Here is a 21,471-nt window from a genome sequence, read left to right as displayed (position 1 = left end):
TTATTATATAAAATTACTTGAGTTCGAATGTTTCAAATTATGAATAATTTATCAATTTATGCTTAAAACCAACCTTGAAAAATGTGACTAGTCCTTCCCATCTAGAAACTTGATTCAAAGCCTGTTCCACTAAATGAAGCTTAAATTAGTGATTATGTGCTTAGATGTAGTTGAATTCAAATAACTCTTTGGACCACAATATTTATACTATACACTTGGCAAATTGGTTGGTGTCCTTTGACTTTGCAATATCCCATACATAAGTGACAAGGGATTCAGTAGAGAGGGCATTATGTGGAAAGCCTCTCCACGTTGAATCAGGGTGAATGATGGAGCCATCCTGAAGTTTTAACATGGAGACTGGTGAGGCCAGTGGCATCTTCTAACCTAGCTGGCTTGTTGTTTAGAGAGTATTTTATTTTTAAATATAGAAACTGAAGAATATTTATTGTGGTGGACAGAATAACAGGTCCCCCAAATGCCCACACCGTAGTCCTTAGAACCTGTAGATGTTACCCAAGATGGCAACAAGGATGCTGCAGATGTGACGATTAGTGGATCTTGAAATGGGAAGATGACTTTGGGTTACTCGCCTGGGCCTGGTGTAATCACAGGCATCTGTACATGTGTAAGAAGGAGGGTTACAGTGAGAGAGGAGATGAGTGACATGCTGCAAGGGTTGAAGTGACGCGACTTCACGGTGGATAAAGAGGACGTAAACCAGGAATGCTGGTGGTCTCTAGCATATAAAGACAAAGAAATGAACTGTCTTTTAGAGACTCCAGAACAAGGCAGCTTTTGATTTTAACCTATACATCCATTTCAAACTTTTTACCACCAGTGGTATAAGGTAATAAATTTGTTTTTATATTAACCCAGTATATATGTGGTGATGTGTTACAGCGACTATAATAGACATATGCAGTTACACAGATGGTTAGAAAAGTAGTAAATCTAGTTGGAGATTTTCTGATTTTTGCCTAGATTCTTACATTTTAATTATATATAGCTAGTATTGCATTAATTTTTTGCATACTTCCTTTTTATATTAAAAAATTATGAGAGTATATATATTCATATACATAATCATATATGAATATATATTTTTATAAACACACATATACATCGATATTCAAAATTCTAAAACATTTACATCAAGATACTAACAATATGCGTCTTATTTCTATTTACTTGATGGCATCCTATTTTTTTGAAGTATATGCATAGTCTAATTGTGATTTGTTAGACTAGCCTGAAAGAAAAATCACAGCAGTAGTGGCAATGTAAAATCATAATACTTAATCTCAAACAATGTCAGATCCCAGTTTATGGCCCTCTAGTGAGTTAGCACTGACTAGTGTGAGTGACACATGAGCAGGGCATAGAGTCGATATATTTCCATATATATTTATTTTTCCTATTTAAGATCAGCTACAGAAAAAAATAACTTAGAGTAATTTAAATTGTTTTCTTTTTAATTTAATCTTTATTGTATTTTTCCCATTACCATTTAGTCCCCTTATACCCCCTCCCCCCAGCAATCACCACCTTGTTGTCCATGTCCATGAGTCCTTTTTCCTTTTTGTTCAATCCCTCCAGCCCCTAACCTCCCCTCTACCCACTAGCTGTCACCTGTTCTCCATCTATGAGTCTGTCTCTATCTTGTTTGTTAGATCAGTTTTTTCATTAGATTTCACATATAAGTGAAATCATGGTGCTTGTCTTTCTCTGGCTTATACAGTAAAAATGTAATTAGGTATATTTACATCATATTTAATTTACTCTTAAAATTACTTGCAATCTATTGTTGGCATAAGTTTAAATCCGAAGTTGATTTTATTTTTTTCCATGTAGTAATTTTATGTGTGTGACTGGTACTTCTCCCTAATATTAGTGTGTAGAAAGAATATATGAACTAAAATGTTAGTCAATTAAAGTTTTGACTTAACCAAAATACTATAGTCAATGACTATACAGCAATTCACCTAAGGATGTCATTATTTTAGAATTACATTCACTACAGTAGCAACTCCAGAATGAACTGTATTTAAAATCATAAAGAATAAACACAATTACAGAATAGAAAATAAGAGTTAATACTGTAGTGTTGCTGTGTAAAACAATTTAGAATTTAATACTAACCGCAGAAGTCATTTTTTAAATCACTGTCTTATACATTTGGTAGTTACTAAAGAGAAGTTTTATCAATGAATTAGAAAGACAATCTAAAAAATGTCTAAGGGTCCAGTGCAAAATTAAAATATGGAACACCTTGTTCAAATGTCATCATAACTGCATCATGGTAACAGGAGAGATGTAGTGAAAAGCAGGGCCCTTCTAGTACAGAACCTTGTGCAAATGCACAGGTCACACATGTATAATAGCAATCCTAAAATGATTCAGTCATAATTTTACAAGTTTTAGGCTAAGGCCCATAACCATATTTTCATACAAAACAGCATATACGACTGTATCAATATATATGTCTATATACAGTTTCAGAATTAGATTTTAGAAGGATTTTATAGATTACCTAGTCCAACCTTGTCTTTTTACAAAGGAGAAAACTGAACCATAGAGCTTTTTAATTATATCAGTAGTTGCGATAGGAAACATGTAACCTTATTTTAAACACATATGGAACTTTCTCCTGACAGCCAGTTTAGAGCTCCTTCTATCACGGTAGTAGACCTCCCTGCTTTCCATCACTGGGAAACTGAACTGCGTATTTCTGCTCTAACTCAGTGCTTGAAATAGTCTTCGAATGGATTGTTTCATTCTGTGTTCAGTGGGATAGAGAATGCTGATGACATAAATAGAGTACAAGAATTTTGAGGGATTGCACAATGATTGTTATATAATGAAGAAAAAATTGAAGTAGAGGGTTTAATTTCTTGTCAAACCTAGGACGCTTTAGAGAGTTGAGACAATAAAATATTGGGAAAACAATGAGAATAGTGTTTCACTACAGTGTAATAATGCTTCTCAAAAGCATTATTGTCTTTATTATTTATTATAATTAGATGTATTATTTTTTCATTATACCAATTATCTTATAGTTCAGAATATACAGTTAATATTTATTTAGACAATTCATATTATAGCTTAAATTTAGGGATAAAAATAAGCATTACAGAAGCTTTGTTTCTTGGAGGCCTGATAAAACTTACAACATGATGTCTTTCAATGCTATGAAAAAATTATATGCAAATAGACACCAATTACAAGCTACAATTCTGAAGTGAGATCACATTTTGAAATTCTGTGTGTTGCATATAACTATCAGAGCATCTGTTTGCTTTTTTATTATAAAATGAGAGATTTTACTACCAGATAAACAAGGAATGTTCCAAAAAAGGAAGAGATCAGTTATTAATTGAATCAATGTTTGGCTGGTCACAGTAACTTTTGTTCTGTAGGTACTATTTGATTACGATAAAGAAAGAATTTATCCTCTCTTAAATGCAAACAGGAGAATAGCAGGAATTTATGAGGAGACAGAATAAAGCTGTATGGGTGACATGGTTTGATTTGTTGGGGAGAAGTACTTGCCCCAAATGACAACAGCACATTCACGTTGTCGAATAGAGTGATTAGACAATGTGTTCCCTTGTGACATTCATATCTAAGAACTTTAGTGGCAGATAGGATGGCTGACAGCACTAATTATTCAGTTCAGATTATTTTCTGGTGTAATATTAGGTTGTTATACATTAAGTTCTTTAATCTATATTCAATCTTACGTATACCCATTTTACAAATGAGAAGCTGGTGTTCATAAATGTCAAACCACCTGCCTATAGTCATTCAAATGGAAATTAATGGAGCTAATGTTGTCTTAATTAAATGTCAATCTCTCTTCTCATAAATAGAGGTTTCATAATGGTTCTAAAATAAAATTAATTATAAAAAAGACAAATGACTTATGCTATAAAATGTGCTGAATATGTGAATGAGCAGATTCAGTATCTAGTAATGTAGGGGTAAGTTATTTGAACTGTGTTGCACTCAAAACAAACAAAAATACCAGTTATTGTACATTTTAAACAATATGTACAAAGTAGATATTTTAAATATTCTATTTTACTTCCACCATTGGAATTTTGGCCTTTTTACTATATTGTTTGATAGAATTTCTTGGATCTGAACATTAGAAATTTTCTTAAAAATTGGAAAATGTTGGCAATTGTTTCTTTACATATCTTATGCTCTATTTTCTGTCTCTTACCCTTCCTGGACTCTAATTATACAAATGTTTGATGCATGCCATCTCATGACACTTCATCTCTTATTTAGCTCAATTATTTTCCTCTTTTATTTGGATAATTTCAATGACTGTTATCATTGTCACTTGTCTTTTCTTAATAGTTGTGATGTGCTATTTACTTCTGTCAGTGAATTTTAATTGTATATTGCACTTGTTATTTCTATTATGTCTATTATTCATAATTTTCTTTTTTATTCTATTATGATAATTTTTTCATTAGTAACAAAATGCATTTGCAATAAATATCAGTTAATATCAACAAGTGAGTCATTGTGATGTCTATTATTATTGACTGGGCTTTTAATTCTTGATTATTGATCAAATATCTTTGCTTTTCTATATAACATATTTTTATTAAATACAAGATATTTAGAATAATATGTTGTAGAAAATCTGGATGTTTTCTACTTCTAAAGACTTTAAGATAGTTGCAGTTAAGTTACTGGCAGGTCATTTTAATCCTGTCAGGCCTAGTGTAACTCTTTGCTGAGGAAAGTCTCTTACATTTTTGTTCTTAGACATAGGGCTCAGCTATTACTGAAGATAATGATCTTTACTCCTAATGCAAAACCTTTCTGGTGTATCACATAAATGTCTGAGATGTTCGGTGAATGCTCTCCCCTGTGGCAAGTCAATAAATTCAACATCTCAACATCTTCCTGACTTGTGTTAACTCCAGTGAATATATTTTCACAGCATTTTTAAAATATTTCATACCCATTGTATTTTCTTTCCTGTGTTCTGAGTCTTTAGTTCCAATACTTTGGATAAATAATATTTCACAAAAATATGTATTTTTGGAAGTGTTTCTAGAGAGGTCTTTCTAATGTGATTTACAAGGAACAAAGATAAAGATAAAACAGAAGTAATTGATTACATATTTCCAAATCTAAAACACTGCGGGGGTAAAAAGCTACTGAAGAACAGAGGAAGTAAATGACTGGCATTCATTGAAACCCTTCAAGGGTTTAGTTTTTTAACAAGTGGTATCTCTCACAATCCTTTTGACAATACTTGGTATCAAATAATACCATCTAAGCTTTAAAAAACAAACAAACAAACAAACTCTTTTCTAAACACTCCTTCACACTCCTTCAAAGCTTGAATTCAGATCTTTATTATTCTAGGACCCATTTTGTTTTCTCTAGAATATTCTGTCTTTCTAGAATTAGGATACTGTTGTTCCTGCTGCTGTTACTATCAGTATTCTGCAAATACTTTTTTACTTTTTCTCTTCTCAGTTGTACTAATCCTTTTTTAAGATATTTTCCAAAAATCACCCACATGAAAAATAAAAATATGGACCCCTAAAATAACCTTTAAAAGTCTTCCTTTTTTTCTGTTTACCAAATAATAATCTTATTACTGTAGTAAATAGTAAAGTGTTCTACAATATTTAATTCTCAGAGCTCTTCCAGGTTGAGAAGCTCTAAGTCTGCTACTATCACTGAAATTATACACAAAGATAATGTCCTTGGAAACTGGGTGTGAGGCTGTCTTATGGTTCAGATAACATACAGATCACATTTTTAAAAATACTAAATAAAACTTTGCATTATATTTATGCTATCTTTTATACAGAACTGAGAACTATTAGAAAATGAATTCTTTGTAATACCTTTTGTATTTTGATATTTAGAATTCTTTGTTAGTTTAAGTAGTATCAGATTATATTTTTTAAAGAGTAAGGGATAAGAAATATAGGTAGTGAAAATGTATATGACCTTAAATAATTCTAGAATATCTATTCTGACTAATTAGAAAAAAAAAAGAATTGTAAAAGGGAACTTGGTTTAAATAATAAATAAATATATTTGACAATAGAACTATAAACATAATCATATGAGTGAGTTGCTTCTACTTGAGACCTCTTGCTAAATAAGCACTAAATATTAGTTATTAAACTATTCTATAATGATAATAAATTGTTTTAGAAATAGGAATTATATTTTTAGAGTATTTGGAAAAATGAAAATGTTTTCTCCTCTTATAATAATGTTTCTACTAAATTATGGTGATAACATTGTTTTCAGTATAAATCATTCAATTTCAAAAAACATATAATTGATTAAACATAGGCAAAAAGAGAAGAAAAAGGCATGGAACAAAATCATTACATGATCAGGCAGCCGCCAATTTCTTTCTTGTCTAATTTAAAATGTTCAGTTGCTAATCATATTTTGGCACTTCTTTACCATCAAAGCATTTCATGATATTATCTTATTACAATGTTTTTCTTACAGGCAAAGTTAACATGGATGGCAGTTTAATTGATATTTTTTTTCTTCTGTCCTGTGGCCAATTAAACAAATTGTACCAAATTTTGATATTCATTTCTGTTAATCATTTGTAAAATTGTACCTTCTGATTTTCTTATTTTCAAGTTTCAGACTTTTGGTCAGAAATGAAAATAGCGCCAACCTTGATAAATTCACCCTAACCTTATTTCTGAACAACTTCCTTTTAATAGTTATCAAATAGCACTTGTTAACACTGGCGGTTGTTATTAAATTTGTTTTCAGTAATTTCTCAGTTTCTCTTTCACTGCTAATAACTCAGTGAGGTGGAAAAAAAAGACCTCTTATGAATCCTGAAGAATCATGTGGAGTGCAGTAGGAATGTCTCAACCCAATCAGAAGGTTATCCTTTTTCAACCTTCTTAGTTTTTGTTTTAAACTTTTAATTTAAAAAAGTATGGTTACATAACTGAAAGTGGAATTACTGTTGCAGGGGAATAAAAATATTTTCACATAAACTTTTAGTATTTTGAGACAATGTTTAATTGATTTTTAACAAAGTCAAACCACTCCTTTCAGTGTGGACTGAATGGTTTTGTTGCACATGTTAGTGTGAGACTTGCCACTACTCTTCATTTTTATCTCTGTTCCTGTTACAGTTCCTTCCTCTCTCCCTCCCTCCCTCCCTTCCTTCCTTTCTTACCTTCCCTCCTTCCCGTCTGAGAGGCATATTCTAGAGTAAACACTCTTTTTTCTCACAGGTCTATTTAAAATGTGGACCTTATCTTAACCTCCTCTTTGATACTCAGACCACTACCTCATGTCTCAACAAATTTTCCTGTAAGGGCTGATGGCAAACACTTTAGTCTTGGGGGCCCTATGGTCTCTATTGCCAACTCAGCCATTGTAGTGGGAAAGCAGGTGCAGACATTACATAAATGAACGTGCGTGGGACTATATTCCAGGAAAAAAACAAAAAACAAAACACACAAACACTGATGTGCTGGCTTTAGCCTACAGAGCATAGTTTGCTGCCCCTGCACCAGACCTTTAGAATGAACGTTGTCTGAGGACAGGAGTTCCATCAGGTTTTCTCACTGCTCTAACCCCAGTACCTAAAAGCATCTGGTAAATAATAGGTATCCCATTGGAATCTGTTAAATATACATCTTGAATAATACATGTGGCAAAATACAGTATTATATGATTCGGAAAACACTTGGACCCCATCGAAATCAAAGCTTCACTGAGTATTTGGCTTGAGGATGAATTACTACGCGTAGGACAATAAAGTGCATTCATTTTTTTCCAATCGACTCAGGTGCTGCATTTGTTTTTTACTGTGAATTTGGTCAAAATAAACAGATTTCTTAGGTTAGTTTCTGGCTAGATTTGTATATAGTGACACGCTCTTCAATGTTTTTGAATTTGAATTATATGCGCTTGTCACACTGAGTTATATCCAGACATAGATTTCAAGTCCTTCATCATGTTTGGGTTAAAGATCTCATTAACTTAGTAGTCCTGCCATCATGTCTGTCTTTGAGCCTGTTCACTTGATGGCACATTTTCACCTTGATGGATGGGTATAATCCATCAGTGTCTGGTTGCTTGAAGTTATTTTCCTTAATACTAAGCTTAGGTTATGCCCATCTTCATACCTGAATGCATTGCGCAGTGGAAAGCAGAAACAAAAATTGTTTGAGAAAATTTAGCTGACAACCACGTGGATTACCCAGTATAAGCAATGGAACCTCAGAGAGCTCCTATTGCCAACAGGGTTTATGTAGGGGCAATTGCTCTCCCATGATCCCTTGTCGTAAGGCAAGAGACAATTGGGCCAAGGTAGACTTTTGCCTGTTTTTGTATACAAACACTAACCAGAATAGAGCAAATAAGGAAAAACAGTCCCTCAGCTGGAAGACAACTTTAAAGAAAAATGATGTTCATAGCTATCCCGCCAGTAGCTGGCAAAGCAATTTTTACAAAACATATTTAACGTTTACAACCACTTGGAGGCTGGGGAAAGAGTAACACTTGGAAAATATGTTTAATGTTTTGAAGTACTCAGTGGCCAAAAAGCAACTCCTGCTAACATATATTTAATGCTTAGAGTCATTTAGCTGTTAGGGAAAAAAAAAGGACTTCTTGTTAATTTTTAACATTTATTGCTGATCAGTGGCTGCTAAAGCAACCATCAGTGTAGCATGGTTTATGTCTGGGGACGCACTGTGCTGCTACAAAAACAATTCATACACTTCTCTCGAAGCCATAAAAAAACTGTCAATACCATTACCTTTGCAATTGTACTACTAATAAAATCACAGGACTCAGGCATAGGAATAAAATGTTCCCTGAACACACAGTCATAACATCCTATGGCCCTGAAAATAGCTCTGCCATGCCATGTGCTGTGGACATATCACTGCTGACACTGGAGGGATCACCAGGCCTTGTTCGATTTCATCAAAGGTGTTTCAGTGACTCAGCAGATTCCAAAGCAGAAGTCTCCTCTGGTAGTCTGTTTCCGACAAATCAACAACTTGTCTCCACTCGTTACAGTAAAAGAATACTTTCTGCACCGAAGAAAATGTAAATAGGAATGGGGACTCTGCTAGGTATTTAAACAGATTTGGTGCTGTTTGTAGAGAAAAACAGTAGAAAATGTTGAGGTCCTGTGTCAGAGGGAGTAACTATATGAAAACATAAAAAGACTCAGATAATTAGCATGGATCTCTAGAACTTCGGCTTTTTCTCTTGCTAGTTTCCTGAGAATCATCACCAAATTTTAACGGGATACTCCCCCATTTATTAAGCACATTTTTTCCAGGCACATATATTTTCTCCCTTATTGCTTCCAATAACTCTGGGAATAAGGCATTTATATTTCTCATTTGCACGTAAGGAAACCAAAGCCCAGTGAGGTCAAAAACCTATGCAAATACTTAAAAAAAGTATTTGGCAGAGCAGGGAATTGGACTTTTAAGTTCACCCCCACTTACTGCGTGACTAGAACATGCTACCACAAAGTCCTAAGTTCTGCCTACTTTCTCAGTGCAGAAGTCATTTATTTTTTTTAATTGAATATAAGAATAGAAATGATACTTTCCAGAATGTAAAAGAAGCTTCAAAAACCAGTATTGCACAAAAATGAATTTTGGCCTTATCAAACACTTCTTAGGTCATTCTTGGCCTCTGGCATAAAAATTTGGACAAACTAAGAAACAAAACTGAATGAAGGACTCCTGATTTAAACACTGTTAATGCATATGAAAAAACAATCCAAAGACAGTCAATTTTAGGAACACTTTAAGTCCCTTTACGAATCAAAGAGATCTCTTTCCTCTTTGTTGGGCTTCTAGAATAATTCAGTTCTCAAGCCCAGCAGGCATGGGGAGAGAGAGGCTTATGTGCTGGCAGAGATACGGGGATGGAGTTGGCTGAGACCTGCAACACAGCAGAGCAAGGTATCGGAGCTGCAGCAGGCCGAGGAAGGTGTCCCCATTGATGTGCAGACAATGAAAATCGGAGATTCATTGAAGCGAGGGACTAACGTGTGTGAGAGGATTTAGAGCGCTAGTGAGGTGAGCAACACCTCACAGAGGGAAAGAGAAAACCGTAGAAGTAACCAGTTCAGACTGTCAATGCTGGAATGGAGTCATCAAGGCATCTGCAAGGGGTTTGAGGGGTTGGTGACAGTGAAAGTTTGATTATAAAGAGCAGCTTGATCAAATAAGGAAATATATAGAAGCCCTAACCAGCGCGACTCACTCAGTTGGCTGAGCGTCCTGCAAAGTAAAAGGTTGTGGGCTGGATTCCACTCAGGGCACATGCCTGGGTTGTGGGCCAGTCCCGGGTCGAGGTATGTGCGAGAAGCAGCTGATAGATGTTTCTTTCACACATTGATGTTTCTCTCCCTTTCTGCCCCTTCTCCCCCCATAAAAATGAAAATAAATAAAATCGGAACTATACACACACACACACACACACACACATACATACATACATACATACATATACACACACACACACACACACACACATATATATACAAGATAAAAAGAGCCAGATTTCTTGATTTCAGAGTTATAGGTTATAAAAGGGTTGAAGAAAAACTGGAATAAATAACTGTGTTAGAGCTTTTTTTGGCCAAATTTAAAATAATTTCAATATTAAAATAAATATACTAATAGATTAGAACCATTCAATAGAGTAAGAAACCTTGAGACCACACTGATATAAATTTTAAAATAAATAATTTGGAAGTGCAATGAAAACTAGGTTATCTTTAGAATACCTCTTGTCAAAATACATAATAATCATAAAGAGATAAAAAAATAACTACAGTAAAATCGTTATCTAATGTAAGGTAGGTGGACCTCAGTTACGTCCACTTCCAATATTTATACCATTGTCTAATCCTTTTCTCTGGAGTATGAAATGGGCTTACTAAATTGGCCCTACCAAATGGAATATCACAGAAATGACGAGATATCAATTCCAAGGTGACAACCACAGAAGTGGTCTTGGGAGAGTATCCCCCCGGTAACATTCAGATGAGACCGCACTGCTGATCGCCAGCTGGATGCTGCATCCATGAAAGACTCTGAAGCAGAGATACCCAGCTAAGCTGAGCCCAAATGCGTGACTCAGATAAACCAAGAAGTAATACCCAATTGCAGTTTTAAACCTCCAAATCCTGGGATAATTTGCTATGTAGTAGATAATACCATTTTTTTTACCAGATAGTGGGGTGCTGCCATAACAAAGAGTTAAAATATGGGAATGGTTTTGCAGTCGGGCTGTGGGAGGAGAATGCCACAATGTTTATTGAATGTCGGACTTGGCATGCACTGCAGGTGAGGCCTTGCGTGAAACTGAGAACATCGTATTGGAATCTAGGGGAAGATTGATCATTATTATGCCTTGAAAGAAAATTTAGCAAAACTGTTGCCCACATTTACTTGGGCAACAGAAAGCAGACCTAGTGATGTTTAAACAAAAAGCATCTAAATATTGCTGGTTTTAAAGATTCTTAGTTTTTCCAGATTGTAAATTATGGTAAAACGAAGAAATGGTTTGTAAGCATAGATTAAATAAATGCAGAGCACACAGGTTAGCATGGTCAAAAGATAAAGCCTTTGTAGTGACTGTAAAATATTGTGTTAAGACCTTAAAAAAAAATCAAGATACTCCATTGGCTTACTGTCTAGTCAATCAAATTATTAAGAGATTAATGATATGTATGGTTCAAAGAGCCTCTCTGCCAAACAGTAAGGACCCCAACTCAGGTGAGGGTTTTTTCATTCATACATCTCAGTTAGGTCCAAGGTAGGGAAAGATTTATCTTTAAAAGATTTGTTGATTAGTTAAATTAACCCCCAAAAAACTCATGGGGTACCCAGTCTACCTATAAAGTTCTGAAAAAGTTCTCTGTTAAACATATCACAAGTGTGGACTAAAGGACAAGAGAGAGATTGTACAGTGAAGGGAGGCCTTTGGACCCAGTGACTTCTATTTGCAGGAAGCTGAGAAAGCTGCTTGGTTGCAAGTAGACACTATATTTAATGAAATAAAAAGACTACTTTAGCAGCTAGAACCCAGAGCCTAGACAGTGGAACTAAGAACCCTGGGCAACTATTCCTTGGCCTTGAACCTAATCAAAGAACTTTCAACATTTACCAGCTAGATTTCAGAAATGTGGTGGACCATTAACTCCAATAGGCTGTGCATCTCCCTTCTTTTTGAACAGAAATGTCTAATGAAGTTATCTCATGCATATCTCACCAATGTAGACAGAGTGTGAGGTAGATAACAGGTCTCTTCAGTATCACAGGCTTACAGATTAAGATGAATTAACACCAAGATACCTCAACTGCACCTTGATTTACATGAGTTTCTGGACTTTGAACTTGTGCAATAATGTGACAGCAATATGGGCGTCCTAGAAAGGGGCTAAGTATATTTTGCATGACAGAACAATATGAATAATTGTGGGCAGATGGTGAAGTCTGGTGAGCAGACTATAAGAGGAACCCAGATCCACTGTATTCATAGTTTTGTATAATCCTATTCCCTTAACCTGGCCTGGACTTACTTCGAACAATTAAAATATAGTAGAAGAAATGTTCTACTTTTCTTTTAATCATTTTCAAGATTAAGTTGTAAATAATTTGTGGCTTTGATCAAAGAGGTTTTCTCTCTCTTTTAGACAGATAACCCTGAGGGAATCGTGCTGCCATGTTTGAGGTAGTCCCATAGCGGGGTCTATGTTGCAAGGGGCTACATGTTAGAAAATTCCTACTTTCTCACAGTTAAGCCTTTAGATCAAACTAAAGCCTCAGCCTTGGCTGCAACCTCTTGACGGACCTTGAAATAATGTCCGCGCAACGTTAGGCCACTTGTCTATATCCATGTTCCTGTGAGAAATGAGTGCACGTTCTTTTTAAATGCATGTTCCTTTACACTGCTAAGTTTTGGGTTAATTTTTTTCTGCAGCCATAGATAACTAATACAAAACCTTTATGAAGTAATAAAAATAAACATCATGTGTAATGGGGCAAATCAAAATTATGTTTCACTTGATAGGATACAAAAAGAATACGGCATCGCCTCTGTGATGTACCTAACAAAGATGCATATGCTGAATTAAGAGGAAACATCAGAAAAATGCAATATGAGTGTCACTGTTTTTAAAAAAAATTGGCCAGAAATCTTTAAAACTGCTATAGTCACAGAAGTAAAAAAAAAAAAAAAAGTAAGGAACTATTCTAGACAGGAGGAAACTAAAGAGATGTCATATTTAAATGTAATATATAATTTTGAATTTAAACATTTTGTTATATAAGGCATTATTGAGACATTTGATGAAGCCCAAATGAAGTTTAATGATTAGATTGCAATGATGTATTAAAGTTAATTTCCTGACTTTAGCAAAATATTTTGATTACACAAAGAGAATGTCTTTGTTCCTAGAAAACAACAAATATTCTGTCTCTAACCTCCTGGCAAAGACTGTTTACGGGGCACAGAGAGAAACCAAAGACAGTTCACCTGTTCCTACTCTGATACTTGAGCTCTTGTGGTCATAGTTGGCTCATGGGATAATATAATAAATCTGTTTTATCATTTCTTGGTTTGTCTGTCCATGGCATTTCTGTGAGAGAAAGAAACTGTGGATATTTATACATGTTCTTAAATTTAATAATGACATAATAAATTTGTGTTAAGTGTAGTCACAATCTTCCTATTTCCATCGTGGAACTGGATTATTTAAGTATGACCATGTAGAAAATATTCCCTGTTTAATAACTTACTAAAATCTCTATCAAAATTTTCATCTTAGCATGTATCTCCAAACTTAACATAAAACAAAATAAAATTCACATTAAGAAAACAAAGGGAAAAAGTTTAATAGTTTTTTTAAAGCTAGCAGTATAATTCCCTTATTTTTTAATATCAGGGGATAAGAGATATCTATTCCTCAGCATTTGTTTTAACAGGGGACCCACATTCTCAAATTAATATAATTAATATAATATAATATACAATAAAATATAATATAATATGCATTCCAACCAGCTCATTTGATTTATATGACCTGAAGAGAAACCAGAGTATAGAACCAGTTCATTTGAGATGAAAGACTCAATTTAAGCCCACAAAGATATTTTAGAAATCACTAATCCTAAAATAAAAGGTATAATTAACTGTGATTAATTTCTTCTAAAGAGCCAGAGTCATTCCTATTTTGTGATACATAAGTGTTAAGTTTTCATATAAAAATAAAGATCAAACAGTAAACAGCACTGCGTGAATGTATTGTAATGATTAAATAAAATAAGAAATGGAAATATCTACTTAGATCTTCTGGCTCCTAACTGTTGTTCAGAAAATGGTAGGGTTCCACATAAATTTATATCTGTTAAATATGTCATAGATACCTGGTTACCAATAACCCCGTCAGCTGCCTCAAAATGGCTTAGCTCAGGCAGAGGACGATAATACAAGTATGAATATAGATTTGAAGAGGTTAAACCTGTCAGGACTCCAGCAGAAGTAACTTAAACTGCAGACCTTACTGATATATAATTACCAGATATGGAAGAGGGCCCATTACTGTAATTCAGTGTTACTCTAGTGATCTTAAAGAATTAAGACCACATTCATAATGACCAAATTTGTCTCCAAGGAGTAACTCTGAGTTGGGAAATCTGGATCATTAAGTAATTTCTTTCGGTCAGAGTAAAAGCACTTTAACTATGAATATTACTTCTATGGCATATTGGATGTCACACAAGTTAGTAACAAAGTGACCTTTCTATTAAACAATTCATAGATTCGCTAGAATTTTCTTCAACTTTCAGGAACTAACTATATTCCACAGTCTTACATGTCTTGAACATTGATTTTCCTCTGAAATCTTTATTTACACTGCTCACTACCATCTCCTCTCTGTACAGTTATGTTCTTTATAATTTTCACTTTATTTAATCTTCATTCTAGATTTAATTGTTCATCATACTTTCAGATGTACAGTCTAGTTTTGCTAAACAGACATTTGCATAATAAACTTTGTTTTAATGTTCCAATATTTCTTGATATTCTATGGTACAAAATGAGCTATTTTACTGTATGTATTTTTAGACTGCTTGATTCTTCTCTTTCATTGAAAATGAAATAACAACATTCTCAATCATCAGGAAACAACTTATTTCCTAGAGAATATCTCAAACACAGATATACATATAAAACTGACAGAGGGATTTGCTCAAACATTAGCTATACTGCCCAATATACTATTGTGATCTCCATCTGGTCTTGATCAAAAATTATTTTGAAATTCTAAGGAAAAATGATACAGAGTCAAGAATTGCCTAGAAGGGGTGTGGGGAAAGAAAATAGAGAAAAAAAATAATTATTGCACAAAACGACTTAGAGTAGTGAAGTATTTCCCTACTCTATTAGGGAAGGTATTCTTGGGGATGGCTCTCAGGAGCTCTAGGAAAATCAGTACACTGTCTGAATGCAAGTTGATTTGGTTAGATTTTGGTTAGCTTTTGGTTGACTAGGTAAAAGTAAAAACAACAAATACTGCAAATCTCTGTGGGTGTCTTTTTTTTTTTTTTAATACATGCATAGGCAGGATTGCGGGGAATGGCACAATCAGTGCATGACAGATATTCAACTTCTAATATTTAATTTATATGTGGTGCTTCTAATTTTCAGTATTTATTTAAACAAAGTATATTATGTAGATGTAGTATATTCTGCCTCAGCTCTTTCTGATACCTCACGGCAAGAGAGCATGCTGTGTCTCCACCAGATACTATACAAAAGCTATTTTGTTCTCTTATTTACCTACCACTTGCCTGACTTTCCAGATTTATTTCTCTCTTCAGGAACTGGCTGTGAACTCCTTATTTAAGAGCTCAGACTCTGCAGCTACCCTTTATCCTAACTGGCAAAACAGAAGACTTAATTGTTTACATTTAAGAGAATTTTCTAATACTGCAGAGAGGTGTGTGTTTGCTTTCAGGATGCTGTTTGGGTAATAAAGTGTCATTGGGAATCATGATTTCATGTAAATATCTCCAATTTTCATGAAGTCAGGTTAAACCATGTATTACTAAAGAGCATTGTCTTCTTAAAAGCCATACTGTTTCTCAAAATATTACCTTCATTTTTCTCCCCCTGTAAAAGCAAAGCACAGTTTTTAAAAATTGCACTTCCCCATTTTCAGGGTCTACTTTTCTAATAAGACATCTTCCAATTGTATATTCCTACATCTCTAGCAACCATAGCAGCACATAAAAGAGGCAGCTCAGAAAATGTAGCAGAAACCAAGTAACAGATATGCGGCCTTGAGTCTGCACACAAAAATACTTAAATTTAGGTGAACTACTCTGAGCTGATTTCTCAAGCCAAGGAGAGGATATGGTCTCAGAATACCTGATAAGGTCACAGACACAATTTCAAGTGTATTTATGGTCAATCTGTGTGACAACTCCTATAGCCAGTAACCTGCTTCTGCCCTCAGGCTACTCTGTGCAAACTCCTTGTGTGTCCACGGTGACTGCAAGGGCAGCAGAAACCCCCAGAGGACGGCGAGACACAGGAAACACTAGCAACCGCTCACATAAGAGTTTCACACTGTTATCTGAAAGCGATAAGTAGCTTTAACTTACAAATGTGCTAGAAACTAAAACTCACTTTGAAAAACACGGAGGGATTGGCAACGGTGATGGAGGAATAAACATTACCAAGTTGTCATTAAAGACAGAATCCTCAAGTCATCAACCTTAAAATACACATTACAAGACTGTGAAAATTGTTATTTAAGTGTGGTTTTATATTCTTATTAATAATTAAGGGTGATGATGCTATGGCTTAATTATAAAATTTTTCTAATAATAACTTTATAATGATATTTATTTTTTAGTGTGTTGACTTAACTCCTGTGGGTGACAGTAGCCCCAAAGGCAACACATGTCTTTTGGGACCACCTTCAGATCCCGATGTGATACAGGCTTTGGATAATCTGTTCAGCCAAGAATTACTAACTGGTATTTGGTGAGTGTGGTGGTGAGCTCCCTCTATGTAGGTATCTGGAATTGTAATGACAATCAATGTCAGTCCAAAGCGAGTTTTGCATTTACAGTATAAAGAGATTCTATGAGTTCATGGAAATGCAATGATTGGAAAAAAGTGAAGAATATTAAATATACTACATATTTATGTATCTATTTATGCATTTAGAATGCAAGAAAAAAGAAAAAATAAACAGAACTTGGAAAAAACTAAATGAAAATAATTGTATCCTCTATAGGGGAAGAGTAATCTGCTGAGTTACAAATAAGATGTTCACATCAACCTGCAGAAAATAAATGTGAAAACACCTTGTAGCAACAGATACAATTTTGGCTTGTCTACTCACCCACAGGAGACATTTCTGGGACACTGGCAACATATGGTCCGTCCAAAAACTTGGGCTCATTATCATTAATATCCTGCACTTTGATGATGAATTCTGATTCGGGTTCCAGGGGCCGCCTGGTTTCTATGTCCACAGCCTGAGCACGAAGCGTGTAGAAAGGTTTTTCCTCTCTGTCCAGACTCCTTATCGCATGAATGTCCCCAGTAGTTTCATCAATGGTAAACACAGTGCCAGCGCCATCTCCTGAGAGGGTGTATTTAACAGTGCCCTCTCCCTTATCTAAGTCAGAATGGAGCTTTGAGGGAAGGGGGGGGGAGAGAGAGAGAACATGATTGAGGCCGTTAGATACATGGTTCTAGGTTAAAAAGTCTTAATAGCAGTACAACTTCATTTTAAAAAATTTAAATTAACCTATATGGTTATTTTTTCACTGTTTGTCTTTATAAACATTTTAAACACCCAAAAATCAAAGTTGGAAAAATGTATGGCAGATCCCTGTATTTCCCAAAACTCCATTCCTCTTTTAATCTGATTTATCACATAGATAGATCACATATCTATCCATCATTTAAGCCTTCTGTCAATCATTTTATTTCTCAATACATTGCAGAGATCAGAAGTAAAGTTCCTAAATACATCAGCATGTATAAATACATCTATTTTGAATACTTGTACCTATTTACTTATTTTATATACTTTTGGGGATAAATTTTTACTAAAAATGCACAAACCTTAAGTGTACATACTGTTCACTTTAAATAATTACAATAAATTTGCTTATGAATACCAAATCATAAGTCCTCCAAATATCCTGAAGATAGAAATCAAGTATCTGAATTTAGTGGGAGATAAAGTAAAAGAACTGAGAAAACATTGGGTCTTTTCATTTGAAAGGAGAGGAAAGTTTTGGGAGACCAGGGAAACCTTCATCGTGGGTGACAGTTATCTCATTTTAACAGACTGACTTTCAGTGAGTTATTCAATATTATTGTCCTGATGATGAGTGGGGTTCCTGGTCATCCTTTCCTATTCACTGACAAATGGTTTGTTCTAGTTCATTCTATGTATTTGAAAACATAAAGAAAAGTTTTGACCTTCTAGTAATTTCTTCTGAAATTCAACATGTAGAATTTACTATTATAGCATGAATAGCATAGAGAAGAGGAACAAAGAGAAGAGAACATATCACTATGGTGCAGTAAGTCAGTGTTTTCCAAATGGGAATCCAAGAATTAATGGAAGATAAACCTAGTGTTAGAAACCTGTACATTATTCAAAATGAATAAATATGTGTTATATTTATTAAATTATATAAGTATTACATTATGTGCAACTATTTAATAATATATACTCATAAATGCATTTTAAAAATAAAATTAATGTAAATTTTTAGTAATATGTAGTATTCTTTTAAAAATATTTTTAAATTTATTTTTAGAGAAAAAGGAAGGGAAGGAGAAGGAGAGGAGAGAGAAACTGACGTGGATTGGCTGCCTCTCACATACCCCCAAATGGGGACCTGACCTGCAACACAGGCATTACCCCAACTGGGAATAGAACCTGTGACCTTTTGGTCTACAGGTCAGTACTCAATCCAGTGAGCCACACCAGTCAGCGCCATATGGAGTATTCTTATAAACTGCATTATTTTTCATTCCGATGCTGATCTAGAATGTTTTACATCATTCTCATTTATTTGGGTACAGCATTTGATTTCAATGTCCCAGTTTTTATATTTAAAAGCTCATTTTAATCAACAGATGAGTCAATGGAAAAGTGTTAAACTTTTAAAATGTCCATAGCCATTTGGGTTGTGCTTTAATATTTTCAGATAACTACAGCTCTCTTGCAAAAATCTGGGTAAGAACAAGTTTTGTTTCTCTTAATGTTTCAACACCAAGCAAAGCAGTTTTGAAATATTTTAAGTTATAGAAATATACTTTTGCAAATAGACTTTCTGGTATTAATATCACTAATATAAATATATATGTAAGTGTGTATATATATATATATAATCAAGAGAATATAAAACAATAATGAGGCACTACCTTTTGATTTTTCTTTAAAAGTTTTTGTATATTTTACTCATGTCTAAGAAAAGTGCTATGAATGATTGGAGGAAGGGTTCCCTTAATTCTTTACAAACTGCTCTGACACTAGGAAGTTCCAAGCATAAAATCAAACTGCAGATAAATCTTTGAACTTAGGAATTTCAAATTACAAACTTAAACCATACTATTAAAGTTATTCAGTGCACTGGGTATTCCTTTCGCTCTTAAATTTATCTAAAGATATAAGACAGGCAAAAGCACAATGCAAAAGCAATGACTTTATAAACTGGATCCATTTTGCCAAAGGCTCAAAAAAATATGTGGTAATATTGTGGAAACCAAGTGAAAATTCTAAACAGGTTTTTACAATGTGATCCAAGTAGTTAAAAAAAATCTTCTTTTAGATAAAATCAAAACAATTTTCATTTCAAGTTAACATAATAAAAACACAAATGTGTTTTCAGCTCTATCCAAAATTCAAATTAAATTCAGTTGTATCTTCTTCCTCTTCCACCTTTCCTTCTAATTTAAATCTGAGCTGTGTAGAGATTAAAGTTTCAAAGAAATATGTGAAAAAAATACATTAAAATTTGAACTGAAAATAAACTTGATTAATGTAAAACTTATCAGAGGATTAGAATTTTATAGTAGCTCATTGCAGGATAATAACTTAAAGGGGATCACATACGATAAACTGCATTGAGAGGCAATAGTCAAAATTGGTTATTCAGTGTTAAGTTAAGCACATGGGTGGCTAGGCTAAAATAGAGGTGTTTTCCCACAATCAACTCTAATATTAAACAAATGAGATTTGTCTAATGATGGGTATTTTAGAATTTTCTTCATATCACATATAAAATAATTTGAATACAGAATATTGTAAAGTGAAAATTGCCATCAATCTCTTACCTAGATATATTTTCTTTGATCATTTTTATATACTTTCAGTTACATATATTTATATATATAAATATAAATAAGTATATACATATCTGAAATGGTACACAGACATACACATATTCATATATCCTCATATTTATGTTTTCTGATTATAAATACATATATACATAATATTTAAAATGATAAATGAGTCAATACTTTCAATAAAAATATAGTATAATGATTTTTTAGTGTTATTTGAAATTATTCTAAATTATTTCTTAATATCTGTATTATTTTCATCTAAGGAAGTCAGTGGGTTTTGTTCATCCCTTTTTAAACAATGTGATGAGTCCTGGCTGGTGTGGCTCAGTGGATTGAGTGCAGGCCTGCAAACCAAAGAGTCGCCAATTCGATTCCCAGTCTAGGGCACATGCTTGGGTTGCAGGCCAGGTCCCCAGTAGGGGGCACGCAAGAGGCAACCACACATTGATTTTTCTCTCCCTCTCTTCTCTATCTCTTCCTTTTGCTGAAAATAAATAAATAAAGCCTTTAAAAAACAAACAGGCAGAAAACAATGTGATGAATATATGTGTGTTCTACTTTCTAGTTTCTTAAAAGAGTAACTTTCAAGATCAAAGTCATGATAATTGTTATCAAAATTTTTGAATCTTGAATGATTCTAGACATTGATCTCTATCGATTAAAAAAATGTTTTAATCTTTCAGCAAGGTAATTTAATTCAGGTTTAGCTTACATGGCCAAGCTACTTAGTTCATTTCCATAAAGAAGGGAGGGGTACAGAAATAGGATTCTTGTGCTTTGGTTCAGCCCTGGGTTGTTTTAAGTAGAAAAATCACATGATGCTGTTTTATACAGGGGCTTTAAGCTACAGATCCAGCAAGATAATAATTCATTTATAGTCATTTAAAAGTAACAGCAAGCAATGGGTTTTTTTTTCAATAATTTTTTAAAAGCTATTTCTGAGCAGGTATTGACTGTATTTACTGATTGAAGCAGCCAACTCCAATAAAATCATTTTTTAGTATTGATGTTTAAAATAAAATTTATCCTAGAAACAGAGTTCCATAAATGATAGAT

General features: G+C 33.9%; 1 protein-coding gene across 2 annotated transcripts in view; it reads right to left on the bottom strand.

The window, feature by feature from the left end:
- CDH12 (cadherin 12) overlaps positions 1 to 21,471 on the bottom strand; it is a 225,216-nt gene that overhangs the window by 138,950 nt on the left and 64,795 nt on the right. For both annotated transcript variants that reach the window (XM_054578301.1, XM_054578302.1), the window contains exon 2: positions 17,441 to 17,735. In XM_054578301.1, coding sequence (XP_054434276.1) covers positions 17,441 to 17,735 — 295 coding nt within the window. The remainder of the gene's footprint in view (positions 1 to 17,440; positions 17,736 to 21,471) is intronic.

This window comes from Pteronotus mesoamericanus, unplaced genomic scaffold (genome assembly GCF_021234165.1).
Source record: "Pteronotus mesoamericanus isolate MK-2021 breed Mesoamerican mustached bat unplaced genomic scaffold, CSHL_Meso_final contig_50, whole genome shotgun sequence".
NCBI classification, from domain to species: Eukaryota; Metazoa; Chordata; class Mammalia; order Chiroptera; family Mormoopidae; genus Pteronotus; species Pteronotus mesoamericanus.
This window is presented reverse-complemented; position numbering and strand designations above follow the sequence as displayed.